We start from the raw sequence: 13,663 nt of genomic DNA, 5'->3' as shown, positions 1-13,663 counted from the left end.
CAGTATCCGTAAGAGTTGTTGAAAAGCAAGCATTGAAAAGTAAGCAAACCGGCACGTTTATACGGATACAGAATACAGGATGGTGCCTACTACAAAACTCAGTGTAAATACGAAATGTGTCAAACAAAACGTTACTGTACTCTGCTTGCAAAACATTTTTGAACCTGTCACGAGCTTACTTGCAAACGTCAGTAACATTACACACTACCGATAAATCTAGTGTGCAGTGACTAAAAGCTTAAGATATGCTGCTGTTGTTCGCTTTATTCATTTTGGTGCGGTTGGGTATACAGACAGCTTGGATACACAGAGGTGTGGTTGAGAAGAGGAAGAAGAACGACAAGGTGTAATGACAATTACAAGTGGAATAAAGACAAGAAGAGAAACGAGAGAGAGAAAACTATTCACAAAGGATTGCCAGTGTGACCCCAGATTGCATTTGCCTTGTTCTCACCCCAGGTTGCAAGGGTGGGTGGAGGAGGTGCAGTTTCCCAGATCGCTCCAGGCACAGCGTGCATTTGATTGTGTCTGTGAGTATTCCATCCAACACTGGGTTTTTGGTGCTTTCGTGTTCTCCACGTAGCTGATTTCTGCTGCTGTTGAGCTGAGGATGATGAAACGTTTCGCGGCGGCGAAGGAGGTGCGCCGGGATGCTGTGGATGCTTCTTGTTACCGCCGTTGCTGTCTTGACGACTTCTAGGTTTCCTGTTGCTGCTGCTGGGCCGACGCCGTTGACTGTTCGCTGTTCGACCGTTGCCGTGCTGACTGGCTTTGCCGTTTCCGTTTTCCAACGCAGGCAACTCGTTTGCCAAATCATCCATCACAAATACACCCTCTTGCTGTTTACCGTATCTAAGTTGGAACGAGCTCTTCAAAGAAGGGCGTCTTTTGGACGACGAAGCATAGTTTCGTCCTCCGCTTCCTTGAGCAGGGCAGCTGTTGCCGCTACCATTTCGTCGATTACCACTTTCGGCAGATTCGGCCTCCTTGTTGTCATTCACCGCTGTTCCGGAGAAGAATCCAGACTTGATAAGCTCAGAGTACTTTCCGCCGGCTAAGGAGCCCTTCAACAACCCTCGAAGATGCTCGTAATCGGGTTGATCGTGGAAACGCAGTCTTCGCGCATACTGCACAAATTCCAAAAAGCCGCGAGGGAGACCGACACAGAGTTCATGCAGGTCTGTTTCCTCTTTAAGTTCACGCATTCTGTCCCAGCCGGCCTTCGAGTTGCGCGCATGAACACCTGTCCACGGTAAGGAACCCAGTGTCATATCCAAAATCAAGTAGCCGAGACTTTCTATATCATCGCGCCTAGCATGAAGTTTGCCACGGTGGACATTGAGAGAAGCATAGCGAGCGGTGCCGGTCTTGTGCTTGATGCGCTTCCTGGCCTGGGGATACGGCTTGCCAGTGGTGGGATTCCGCCACCACATGGCAAGGCCGAAATCCACAACAGAAAGCATGGGTGATACCTCGCCCCACTGCTCGAACACTTCCTGGCAGGTAGGTTTATTTAGCTGATAGTATGGTGTGGTGGAGGTGGTGCTGCTTCCGTTGACATCTTGGTCTTCTTGGTCATGCAGGTCAAAATCGGGAAGAGTGCAGCGGGCTGGGAACAGAAAATTTTCTGGCTTCACATCACGATACACCAAACCACGGTTGTGTATGTGCTCAAGGATCGAAACCTGCGAGGATTTATATGTTTGTATAAACAACATATGCTCAAAATGACGCACTTATTGCCCCGAAAACTTACCATCTGACAACTCAAATCAACGATAATGTCAAGTGGTACATACGATACGACATCAAGCAGATGCTTTAAGCTCGGTCCAAGAAGATCGATGACGATGCATGCGTATTCATCGTGCTCACCGTACCATTCGCATTTCGGTATGCCGCCTACATGAGCCAAAGTTACCGAATGATAATTAGAAAAATATGAGCTGGGAAAAAAAGTTCAGGGTATACTCACGGCCACCTGCCAAGACATCATACATGAGACTTTCATGTTTCAGTTGCGGAAAAGGTACATTGAGAGGCTCTCTCTTGATAGCGCAATGACGGCCAGTGTCCACATCTTGGGCTGCATGGTTACAAAATTAATTAGGTTAAGCTTCGAATGGTGCAACATCATCGTGCGGATTGCAGAAAAAAAAAAAAAAGAAGAGAAAGACAACGTACCCTCAAACACTTCACCAAAGGAGCCTTCCCCGATTCTAGCGAGAACGAGCCATTGGTCTGCGATAATCACATCTCTGCTGTTGGAGCTCACATCCGTGCGAACACTGTCGAGGGAGCTGGCAATGACCCCGAGCTGAGATGCCACATGACTATTTTGACGTTTATGCGGCGGAGAAGGAGGGAGTGGGCTGCCGTAGGGTGAAACTGACTTGTGAGACTTGAAGCTTGCAGCAGGCTTGTAAATGGAGTATGCTGTTGTCATTGAGTCAAAGAACTAGTGAGATCCAAAAAAAACTGCTGGTAATGGTTGCTAGATTGTCGTAACAGGAGATGGGAATGAGATTGCGTAGTACTTGGGGTCTGCGTCTCCTCTTGCTCTTTTTCTTCCTTTCTGCAGGTTATTCTACTGCAACTGCCGTTGAGGTTGTTATCGGTTCTTGAGAGTGGCAGCAGAGCAGAAAAAGCAGAGAAAAGAAAAAAGAGATAGTAAAAGAGCAAGCCCTTCGTTTGCAGTTGCAGTGTTGTAGAGTCGTGGTTGTGGTCGTCGTCGTCGTCGTTGTCGTCGCACACAAACACTCTCTCTCACACACTCTTTCACGCAGCTACCGACGGGAACAAGCAAAGAGGTTTAACAGCTGTGACTCCTGCTGGCAGACGGAAAGAGCACGGCGATAAGGGTCAGTTGCGAAAGTTAAGCAGACGTTCGGCAGTTGTAAAGGCGGTTTGTCAAGTGTTCCAAAGGCGAAAGAAGAAAAGAAAAGAAAAGAAGAAACGAGCAGGGAAAAATTCCCAGCTCTCTACAATGGATTGAGATGCTGCAGTCTGTTTCCCTCTTTCTCTCTCTCTCTCACTTTTCGACCCCGCTTTCACACACATCCGGAGACTGTGCAGCGCGCGCGGGGCAAAACTCAATGATTACCTCTGACCTTGACATGTCCAACGGAATCCAGTCATCGCGATCCACCAAAGTTCTTGTTCAGTTGCAACAGAACTGGGAGACGCTCCAAAAGGAACTCGCCTCCACCAAAGCACAGGTACCAGATCACTTTAGGAAGACCAGCAGCCCAATCTCTCTCGTAGTGGCTGATCAGCTATCAACTAGCTAGAAGCGGCAACTCAAGCAAAACAGCAGTTCCAGTTGCAAGCACAGGAACATGCAGACTCGAATACACAGTACCGATCTGACGTACAGAACTTGATGCGTATCCTGGATACGAAGCAGCAGCAATTGAACTCGACCAAGCGTGCATCTCAAACTATGGAACAGCAAGTGAAACAGTTAAAGCACGAGGCACACGTGCTACGCAAGCAGTTAGACTCAGCACAGACGCTGCATCGAACAGAGGCAGAGCTGAAATTATGGCAAGAACAACGTGTCAAAATACTCCAAGAATCACTCGCAACACGCCGTGAGAGAGAAAAAAGGCAACTAGAACACGATCTTCATCAAATTGTCACTTTAATGAATCGACTCGCTTGCTCGCATGAGCTGCTTTCACGGATGTACGAGGTGGAGTGTATTCAGTTGGCAAAGGAGCTTGCAGAGGAGAATGGAATCGTACCAGAGCACAGTGCACAGATGCAACGCAAGAAGGAGGAACTGGTAGCATTCGCGGCATCTGCGTTGGAGCAGCTCCAGGAGTTGACGGCCGCGGTTGATAGCAGCGTAGATATAAATATGGAAAGCACAGTGCTCGCATGCAGAACCAAGGTCGACGATCTCATCCGCCGTATACGAACTTACAGCGCCACTGAAGCCCAGACGAACTCATGATACCACACATACACGCACGCAGCTGCAGCAGCATGTATTTTTACCAGTTCTCAGATACTCACACACACATATATACACACATGCGCATATCTTTATAGTTACACTATCTTTTGGTTGCTTAAGGTCCTAAAAAACACAATAATACCTACTGCTCTTTATAGATGTCCAATTGGAGGCCCCGGAACGTAGCAGCTTTATTTGTAGGAAATGAGCGTTGCCGCATTGTTGCACAGCATGCATCTTTTTCCTCATTCGGATATGATCTAGAGCGTACGACTTCGTTTAAGCAAGAAGGGGTAGATATCGTAGAACGCCGGGAAAGGAGTAGACACTTTACCAATTACGTCCTTTTTTATATACATCAAAGAAACTATGTAGACACTTTTGGCAGATGTAGTAGGACGGAGGGAGAACCACAGGACAACAATGTACCCTGATTGTGTTACTAGCCTATCACCGGCGTCACAAAAAGAGACGACGATCGATAGACGAATTAAAACAGTTGGCCCATGCACACACGTCGAATCCAATGGTTCTTTCGAATGACTGAATTGGTGTATATATTCGCAAACTCTGAGATGCCGAGAAAAAGAAGGAGAGAGCGGGCGGGCGCAGAACGTCAAGGAGCCTTTCTGTGGCCCTTGTTTTTGTTCGTTGTTCCATAGATCTTCTCTGTGTACGACCGATGTTGCCATCGGTGCATTTCACACGGAGAATGTTCCACCCAATCAGTTCTCAGTTTACGCGCCTTCTTGTTAACAAAAAGATTTGATTAACAAGCTGTGTGTTATCCCTCGTTTGTTAAGGACTAGCCTATATAAAGAATATCGTTCTGTCTAAGTCCAAAAAGGTGGTAGCTAGATCGCTTACTCCGTCTTTCCTTCTCTCTCTTTCTTCTTTAGCTAAAAGCACGAAATTTATTCCTCGGATCGTGTCAGTGCGACCCCACCCGATGTCAGACTCTAAAGCGACGAAACAGGCGGCCGCCACGGAAGCTGCCGTTAAAGTGAAACCGAAGTATATCTGCCAACATTGCACTAAATCATTCAAGAAACCAAGTGCTCTGCGTTCCCACGTTTACACTCACACGGGCGAGAAACCTTTTGCGTGTCATTTGTAGTATATCGTGAGTCTGAAACGATTATATATTACTGTTTTAAATTTCTGTTTTACACAGCGATGGTTGCAACCGACGGTTTTCAGTTGTAGGCAATCTACGGCGTCACTTGAAAGTGCATCAGCCAAAACATCCGGCAACAATGGGACGAAGGTACCATCCATTGACAGCTGCACTTTCTTCTTCTACAATGGTAGCAGAAAGAAGAGTCCTCGACGAGACACCTAGTACTATCAAGCTCGATAACAATCATAATGCGTCCATTGTGGATGCTGCCACCATGACGATTTCACCAGCCTCTGCTTTAAATCTCATACCAAGCTACTACTACAGCTACAATGGATATCCTGTTACAGATCCATTCATTATCCATGAGCCAGAATTCTTGGGTCTAGATAGTAATCCCTATCCGCCATCTGTCTTTGACTTTTCACCGTACCCTTTTGGCCACACATCTGGTTTTGAAACGTACTAAAAACCTGCTCCAAAATGTATAACCGGTGGCTCTATTGAGATGATATGTTGGATCAGAAGGAGCCCCAGCTTTGGAACGATTATTTTAAAATTTACAAAATCAATATTACCAGATAAGCGATGCTATTTTGCCTTTCATCTCCTTGCTGGCTGGAATGGACTTGGACCAGTGGCAGGGCAAGTATTGGTTGTGGACTCGACGTAAAGCATACTTGGGATTTCCAAACATGTTTGTAAGGCAACCGAATTGCTGCTGCTGACCTCGCCTGCTCAATTCTTTACTGGAGTGATCCTGTCTCTGTTCCTGTTATCTGGACTTCCCTTTGTTCCACGACTCTGGGGCGCAGAAATGGTCACGATGTTCGACAAGAGGTGTACTAACAGCGCCAAATACTATGAATTTTAAGAGTACCGTATTGATTCTTATACTTTATTTTGCAACTCTCAAGATAATATTGTTACATTTGATTTTGCAACTCTTGAGGTCCTCGACAAATGAAAAGCAGCAACAGCAGTTCCTCGATCGAGAAAAATGCCACTCCGCTTTGTCTGCAAAACTTTTTGTTATCCATCCTTTTTGGTCTGAGGGGAAGCAGTTCGTATGGGTTTAGCAGAGAACAAGATCAAGCAACGGCTCAGCGCTGATCCGAACAATCTGGCATGGAGCAATGGTACTGTCTCGATCGTATATACGTTTTCGATCTAGTTTGATTAAACGGTTGACAGATCAATCAAAGTTTGGATTCCGTATGCTCATGAAGATGGGCTGGGCACCAGGAAAGGGTCTTGGAGTCAACGAGGACGGCGGCCAGCATCACATAAAGATCAAGCTCAAGGATGATAACTTGGGTCTCGGTGCCAAAAAGAACCAGAGTGATAATTGGCTGGGCAACACGGATGCCTTCTCCCAGCTGCTGGCCAACCTCAACAGCCAACCTCAACAGCCTGCTGCAGAGGAAGAAGAAAAGGAAAAGGAGGACAAGAAGGACAAGAAGAGCAGTAAAAAGGATAAGAAGGACAAGAAGAAGCGGAAAAAGCAGGAGGATGATGAAGAACAAGAGGAATTATGCGACCGCAAGAAGCGCAAATTGAAGCAAGATAGCGAGGAAAAGAGCACAAAGAAGGAAAAGAAGGAAAAGAAAAAGGATAAAAAGAGCAAGAAGAGCAAGAAGTCAAAGAAAGAAAGCAGCGGTAGTAGCAGCAGCAGCAGTGAAAATGAAGAAAGTAAAGCTTCGGAAACCAGCAAGGCAGCTGCTACTTTACGGAATGCGTGAGTCTATACATTTCGCAAATTATCAAAGAATTGCACTGATTTATTATTTTTTTACAGCGCGAGAGCCAAATTCTTGCGTGCTAAGCGCATGGCTACGCAGCATGACCAAAAGATGTTGAATGAAATCCTTGGAGTCCGGTCAAGCTAGTTGCATGTTGTATTACTTTAAATCGTTGATCCTGCTCATCATGTCTCATCTCACACATTCACATTCCATATCATCACGTAAATTCTCTCTCTTTCGCTTTTTTGCATGCGCTGTACAATTTGTAGCGATACCACCAAGAATCTATTTTTGCTTTTGTTTCTATTAAAAAATCGTATGACATTTTTTCCCTCATTACCTATTTTTTTCCACAATTCTTTGCTCACTTTTTAATCTCTGATGCCCTGTTAAATGTTTCCAAGGAGATCGCTGCTGGTGGTTCTACTATTACTTTTTTGGCACAACGTTGCAGTTGTGCATGCCAAAGTCCGTGAATACTACATTAGCACAGAAGAGATCCAGTGGAACTATGCTCCTTCCGGGAGAGATAATCTTCGCGATCTGCCCTTGGCCAAAAGCCCAGCGGGCAAGCTCTACGCCAGCGGCATCGGCACTGTGTATACCAAGGCAATCTTTCGACAGTACCGAGACAACACCTTCTCGAGCGCAGCATCGCACGATCCGGCCATGGGATTCTTTGGTCCGGTAATTCGGGCAGAGTCAGGAGACCAGATCCGAATCTTGTTTAAAAACATGGCAAGCCGCCCATACAGTCTCCATCCACACACACGAGATATCGTCGTTGACGATAATACCCAGAAACAACAACAACAACATCGCTACTTGCCAGGCAACGCAATCCCGCCCAACGAGACGTATGTGTATATCTGGGATGTACCCGAGGACGCAGTGACAGATCCTACGCACTCTGTGTTGTGGGCTTATTCGTCGCGCACAGACCCTGTGCGTGACATCAACTCGGGTTTGATCGGTCCCATTGTGATCTACGCTCAAGGTGCGCTGCAACGCCCGACCGCCGGCTCGCCTGAAAAAGCATACTATCTGGACCAAGAGGTGTTCATACTCATGTCTATCGCGGATGAGAACTTGTCGCATTATCTCGAAAAGTCAGCGCAAGATGCCAATTTCGAACTGCCGGCTGCTGCCGGTCAGGGACAAATCAATCGAACATTTTTGGAGTCGAACCGCATGTACCACATTAATGGATTCATTTACAACAACAACAAGGATATACACTTGATCTACGGGGAAGCAGTGCGGTGGTACGTCATGTCGATGGAGGTCGCCGACGATGATATGCACACGGCTCACTGGCACGGCGGCACGCTCCTGCAGCGTGGGCATCGGGTGGATGTAGTCGATCTGACGCCTATTAGTTTCCAAGTTTTAGACATGATGCCTGACAATGAGGGTCAGTGGCTGTTCCACTGCCACGTCACTCAACATTTCGATGCAGGCATGACAGCATTTTATCAAATTGAAAAACTCGAATACAGCGGCGAAGAAGGTTGGAGTGATTAACTTGCAGTAAATGTCCAGTTGGGGGAGGATAAAATGTAGACTCTATCTGTTTCTTTGAGGATCAATGATGGAACGGGATTGGTATAAACAAAGGGTAGTTCGTTGCCGAGATTTTCGTCGGCTGCCCGTAAGAGTCCCAGAGGCAGTGTACCGTGATCCAAGAGCAGAGTCTCAAACAGGCACGCAAATGATCGATTGATGAACTCGGGCGGAAGAGGGATGCTTGTCAAGTGCGGCGCGTGCATAGCTGCTGAGCTAACTGTGCTAAACTCGGGAGACGATGATAACAGATGCGCTGCCGAGCCATCGTACAGAGGCCCTGGCATTCCACACAAAGTCTTAATGATTGAGACAATATCTGGCTTGTAATAGGTCTGACTCAGAAGCACGTTGCTAATCAAGCTGTCCGCGACGACGTCGCCCGCCGCGTACGCCGGCGTGTAGAAAACATCAATTTCTTCTGCCACATCCTTTTCTTGCAAAAGATGCATGAATCGGATATTTGTCTTTTCGACTGTAAAGCAGCAAGTTAGAAATAAATGAGATTGACAATGCATATGCACAGCGAGGCTACTTACTCAGGTTCACAATAGTGTACGAATCTTCATATCGCTCATCCAGCAACAGATCAATGATATGGCTCGTCATGCTGTATACAGCTTAGAGATTAAAGGAAATGCTGCTAAATTCATATTTTCGACTTACATGGCCGGACTATCCGAATTACTCTCATATTGTGTTAGACATTCCTTTTCACTACAGAAACTGTTAGAAATGTTTGCCTTATTTTACTCACATATACAAAGCTACCTCATGACAACGATCTGTTTTGCTCTCTTGACGCCAGCACGCAGAAGATCGTCCGGTTGCCGACAGTTTCCCTGTTGATACATTGCAGTGAGTTACGCCACCCACCAAACATCGTACGCTATTATTTACAAGTATAAAGTAAACTTTAGGAAACATGTTGATAAGTTCGAATGTCTTTTGTCTGGGCAAAGACGAGCAAAGCAGAACGATATCTTGCAATTCGTCCGCTTTCATATGCGGTGATCTGTACATTTATATTTAGCAAAGATGAACCCATCCTTTGTCTTTACACTTTACCTCAAATTGTAGATGAATTTGAAGACGTTGATCACTTCGCGGTGGAGGCATACGAGGATGTGGCCACGCATACCGTCGGCCGAATCTAACACGACGTCTTCGAGTTTTGCCGGTTCCTCCAAAACATAGGAGAGAGGCAGTGAAGTATCGCGTATCATTGCCAGGTGCTGTTCGTTCACGCTACCATCCTCGTCTGGGTCCAAGGCCGGTGCTCGCCCAAGTCGAGATATTAATGCGCGACTGCCCGTTAGCAGTGCATGGCGAGGCGTTGGTAGACGTGTGAGCTTGTACGGCCGTGGTCGTATTGAGGACGATGAACGGGAAGTGCTTGTCTTTGGCCGGGAAGACGGCTTAAGGTCGCTGCTGTTGGAAAGTGTAGCAGCAGCTGAGGTGCCGTTAGTGCTTCTCGGAGGAGGTGGAGGAGGAGGAGTCGGTTGTCTGGCAGCAATCGAGCGTATGGTTTGCCACACGTAGAGTGAATTCTACAAAGCAAACATCAGATAACCTGGAAGGGCTGGCTCGGTACTAGACTAAGACAACTCTTACTAGGTAGCTGATATCCTTGATTTCTCTCGGGCTTTCAGAAATGTAGACGCAGAGATCGGTAGCCTTTAGAGTATAGTCGCTAGGATTCAACAGAATTTCATCGTCGCCGGTATCTGTCGCCCGAGTTTTGACAGCAAACAAGATCACCTGACATTCCTTGTAGATGATCCATGCAACGTGAGCAAACTTTTTGTCGACCATAAAGTCGGGCGGCGGCGCAGTATAGATTTCATTACACGACCCATCATCGTACTGAGCTTGCCAGGGTTCGTCGTAGCGATTCATTGGCTGCCGTTGATGTAATAGGTTGGTCAACAAGGTTGAAGCTCCTCGGCATCTACAATTCATGGCTAGTAAATATTGCTTGAATTCTCTCACACAAATGATTTCAGTAGCAGCTTTTTGGTAAATAGCCGTGCTGGGAGACAGGTTGTATGTGTAAATGGGCACCTTGTGGCTCACTGTGTAGCAGTACAGTGACCACAGTCGCACTGTGTTGCGTTCGTCTTCTTCCCCTGGATCCCGTGCATTTTGATCTATCATCATTATTAACATCATAAGTAGTCCTTTTCCCAATACATTTGACACAGTTAGCGTCATCGTTATCTGGGACTACCAACCAGAAATAGTAAAGATTGCTTTGGCGTATCGTGCCCTCTGATGATGCGTCATTTTTTTTTCTTAGTGCCCCCAGCTACCAACATAAACAAAACTCCCCAGTTCCCATCAGGAACATACCGCTCTTTGCAGCGTTTTTTCGTTCTATATGCAAGATATCTGTTTAGTAAGATGTATCTTAACTTCCAATGATATCTGTCCACTTGCCAAAACTGAACCGTGCAGAAATTGGATACGGTGTCCCCACATGGAATTCCGTTCCAGAAGCTTCAAGTCCTCATTGGGCTGATCAATATCCAGGAAAACAACATTCAGCTGACCCTCGGTATGCTCCTAAATAAGAAAAATGCGGTTAATAATTTTTTCAAAGACAAGACATATTGAATGCATCATTACCCTGTTTAGGAACCCGTCCAGAATCTCATTGACCTGCTCGAGACGGAACTTTCCGACGATTAAGATAAACGGCATCTGACCTTTTCCCACATGTCCTCCCCCGTCTTGGTTGTTCACACAAAAACATTCCTTGTGTGAGCCACGCTTCACTCTAGGAATATTGAACATGAAAAAGCTCCATACCATTCCGTTTCCGCAACGTTGTCAAGACATCGGTGATAAGACCAGGCAAGAAGACCAGCGACATTACGATGATAAGCATCACTACAATTCTTCCAGCCTCAGTGAACGGAGTCACATCTAGTAGTAGTAATATGATCCAGTTAGTTGCATTAACGACGGATGCTGCAAGTAAACAAAGCCATACCGCCGTAGCCAACGGTGGACAAAGTCACCATGACAAAATACCTAGAAAATGGGAAATATCAGCCCACCTCTCTCCCCCAAACTGGATTTGTCGGATATCCAACTTACAAGGATTCAATAATTGTGTAATTTACATTGGCAAAGGTGGATTCTGCGTACTGGAATGCTGCCATACCATTGTACAACAGCACTAAGAGAGTACAAATCAGTTCCACCAGTTTCGACTTCAGCAGATCAATCGGCTTGTCTGTATCGGGCAAGTGTTAGCGCATACTTTGCAACCACAAAGTTGACCACGTACCTGTCATCTGCAAATTGCTCTTGATTTTCATGGCGCTCTTGACTCGCAAAATGAGCACCCAACTTCGCAAGAAATATGGAACTGTTGTTGAATGAATTATTTATCGTTAGCAGACGCACTTTTGCGCCGCTTCCTCACTGCATTTGCCCGTACCATACAAGTATTGTCCATATGGAACAAAATTGGAAATAAGGAAGGGTATAGTGGTCATTAATTCGATGAAAGAACGGAAACTGATGAGGACAGACATTGGATGGACCGTCATGAATACACCTAATTAACGTTAAACACATTAGAGATCATCACATCTTTTCCCTCAGCACATTCATTGATTCTCCTTACGTATCAAAAATGATCCAAGGTTCCAATAAGAGAGTCCTTGGCACGCTAACCACAAATCATATGAGCGCCATTTATACATCCACGGCGGCGACAGGTCCACATCCGTCTCCTTCTTCATCTCTATCAAGTAAGCAAGACATAGCAATAGATCTACCCATAGATCAATGTGGACCTATATCATGAATACTGTTAGCGTCTTACATGTGGCGCTTTATCTTGGCCAACTTACAAAGAGGACGATCGTCCGATTTGCAAATAAGAGTTCCCTCGCAGCTGACACGTATGGATGCCAATGCAGGAAATGCTTGACCTGATTGATCATGCTGTACACCTCTGTCTTCTCATCCCTGCGTTTGCGGTATGCGCATGAGCCATTTTAAATCCAATCGCTGCCAAGGATTTGCGCACACTTGCCTAGCCATTTTCCGGCTTGATCGATATTTTGAACGCACCGTGCTGAAATTAACAGGTCGCTTCCTGGTAAACCACTGCTCCGTGGATTTCTGGGACGCAGCTGACGCTACCACCTCATCAGCCCTAAGAACGACGAATGAGTGGATATTTCAGCGAGACACGTTTTCGCGTTTGTTTTGTTCCGAGGGGTAGGGAAGGAGGGAGGGGGAGAGATAAGCAATGATTTGCTTACTTTGGATCCAGAGCGGGTAACACAAGATTGGTTGAAGAAGGTTCTGCCAGAGACTCCTCGCTCTCGGACGCAGTATCCTCAGAGTCGCTGTTTGCATTGCTGCTCGAAGTGCTTTCAGAGGAACTACTCTTGCTGCTATTCCCGCGGTGTTTAGCCATAAAGCTGGGCAACAACAGTCGAGAAGCCGATCCAGCATGATGGTGCTTGTGCATTCGACGTCGCTTACGTTCTGCAATCGTGCTCCGTTTGCCGCAACGGGCGTTTTCTTCAAGATCGCTGCCTCCTCGCAGTGAGCAGTCGTCGTTCGAAGTGCTCGATAAGAGGCGTGAAAATGCGTGGTGAGAACGTGTAGGTATCGGCTTGGGTTCGCTCGATGGTATGCTTCCATATGTCGGAGGCCCTCCGGCCGCGCCCGAGCTACTGCGTTCAGTAGACATAAATACGTAGCTGGATAAGCACAAACAAGATGTATGTGGAAAGCAGATGCTCTGGCTATGTGCTGAAAACGAATAGGGAAAGGAAGAGAAGAAAAGAAAAAAAAATGCCGCACATGAAGGTAATAATAAAGATGGCTGGAGCGGAAGGCGTCGTCGTCGTAGCAACGATGATGCTCCAGCACCTCATTCATTTGCGCGCTCGCTCGTTTGTTTGGCAATGCGCATATGTGTATACCATTTCAGGATCTCAGTAACATATCGAAAAAAAATATAAACAAAATTTTCGATATCAAAATTGCGAGTTCTTGTTAAATATGTTCAAAATGCATGGTTTTGTTTGATACACAAAAAGATAGACTCTGTTTTGCTCTCCACATTTGATGCTTCATTCATCTCCTTGGAATCTTCTGTGCTCCGCGATATCTAATGGTCTTGCCCTGAATAGAATATCAACATTGTTGTTCTCTATCTACGGAGTTGAGGCGATCGGCCTGTTGGTTATGCTATACTTCCCAACTCCGCTGTATCTTTCACACGACCGCGGCAATTATCCG

At 46.2% G+C, this 13,663-nt stretch overlaps 7 protein-coding genes across 7 annotated transcripts; 5 read left to right on the top strand and 2 right to left on the bottom strand.

The window, feature by feature from the left end:
* Positions 1–404: 404 nt before the first annotated feature.
* Positions 405–2,446, bottom strand: VTP01DRAFT_1460 (uncharacterized protein; the record flags this gene model as incomplete). Its single annotated transcript, XM_069379813.1, has 4 exons — positions 405–1,685; positions 1,757–1,902; positions 1,976–2,086; positions 2,185–2,446. The coding sequence occupies 4 exons, from the start codon at positions 2,444–2,446 to the stop codon at positions 405–407; spliced, it is 1,800 nt and encodes a 599-aa protein (XP_069238868.1).
* A 68-nt stretch (positions 2,447–2,514) lies between these two features.
* On the top strand, positions 2,515–2,859 carry VTP01DRAFT_1459 (uncharacterized protein; the record flags this gene model as incomplete). The annotated part of the gene is made up of 2 exons (XM_069379811.1): positions 2,515–2,581; positions 2,627–2,859. 2 exons carry the CDS (start codon positions 2,515–2,517, stop codon positions 2,857–2,859), a joined length of 300 nt encoding a protein of 99 aa, XP_069238867.1.
* Positions 2,860–3,095: 236 nt separating this feature from the next.
* Positions 3,096–3,958, top strand: VTP01DRAFT_1458 (uncharacterized protein; the record flags this gene model as incomplete). The annotated part of the gene is made up of 2 exons (XM_069379810.1): positions 3,096–3,218; positions 3,287–3,958. The coding sequence occupies 2 exons, from the start codon at positions 3,096–3,098 to the stop codon at positions 3,956–3,958; spliced, it is 795 nt and encodes a 264-aa protein (XP_069238866.1).
* A 1,307-nt stretch (positions 3,959–5,265) lies between these two features.
* Positions 5,266–5,550, top strand: VTP01DRAFT_1457 (uncharacterized protein; the record flags this gene model as incomplete). The annotated part of the gene is made up of 1 exon (XM_069379809.1): positions 5,266–5,550. The coding sequence occupies one exon, from the start codon at positions 5,266–5,268 to the stop codon at positions 5,548–5,550; it is 285 nt and encodes a 94-aa protein (XP_069238865.1).
* Positions 5,551–6,150: 600 nt separating this feature from the next.
* On the top strand, positions 6,151–6,970 carry VTP01DRAFT_1456 (uncharacterized protein; the record flags this gene model as incomplete). Its single annotated transcript, XM_069379808.1, has 3 exons — positions 6,151–6,220; positions 6,276–6,819; positions 6,880–6,970. 3 exons carry the CDS (start codon positions 6,151–6,153, stop codon positions 6,968–6,970), a joined length of 705 nt encoding a protein of 234 aa, XP_069238864.1.
* A 249-nt stretch (positions 6,971–7,219) lies between these two features.
* Positions 7,220–8,350, top strand: VTP01DRAFT_1455 (uncharacterized protein; the record flags this gene model as incomplete). The annotated part of the gene is made up of 1 exon (XM_069379807.1): positions 7,220–8,350. One exon carries the CDS (start codon positions 7,220–7,222, stop codon positions 8,348–8,350), a length of 1,131 nt encoding a protein of 376 aa, XP_069238863.1.
* Positions 8,351–8,614: 264 nt separating this feature from the next.
* Positions 8,615–13,109, bottom strand: VTP01DRAFT_1454 (uncharacterized protein; the record flags this gene model as incomplete). Its single annotated transcript, XM_069379806.1, has 21 exons — positions 8,615–8,669; positions 8,783–8,864; positions 8,929–8,999; positions 9,056–9,106; positions 9,161–9,231; positions 9,290–9,404; positions 9,458–9,939; positions 10,004–10,539; positions 10,624–10,660; positions 10,742–10,765; positions 10,829–10,954; positions 11,018–11,121; positions 11,201–11,317; positions 11,385–11,425; positions 11,492–11,630; positions 11,685–11,765; positions 11,838–11,957; positions 12,027–12,198; positions 12,256–12,373; positions 12,441–12,563; positions 12,673–13,109. 21 exons carry the CDS (start codon positions 13,107–13,109, stop codon positions 8,615–8,617), a joined length of 3,102 nt encoding a protein of 1,033 aa, XP_069238862.1.
* Positions 13,110–13,663: the final 554 nt, after the last annotated feature.

The sequence above is a fragment of the Rhizomucor pusillus genome (assembly GCF_041956525.1).
Source record: "Rhizomucor pusillus strain CBS 183.67 unplaced genomic scaffold VTP01scaffold_10, whole genome shotgun sequence".
NCBI lineage: Eukaryota > Fungi > Mucoromycota > Mucoromycetes > Mucorales > Lichtheimiaceae > Rhizomucor > Rhizomucor pusillus.
Note: the sequence above shows the minus strand (reverse complement) of the source record. Positions and strands in the feature narration are given on the sequence as shown.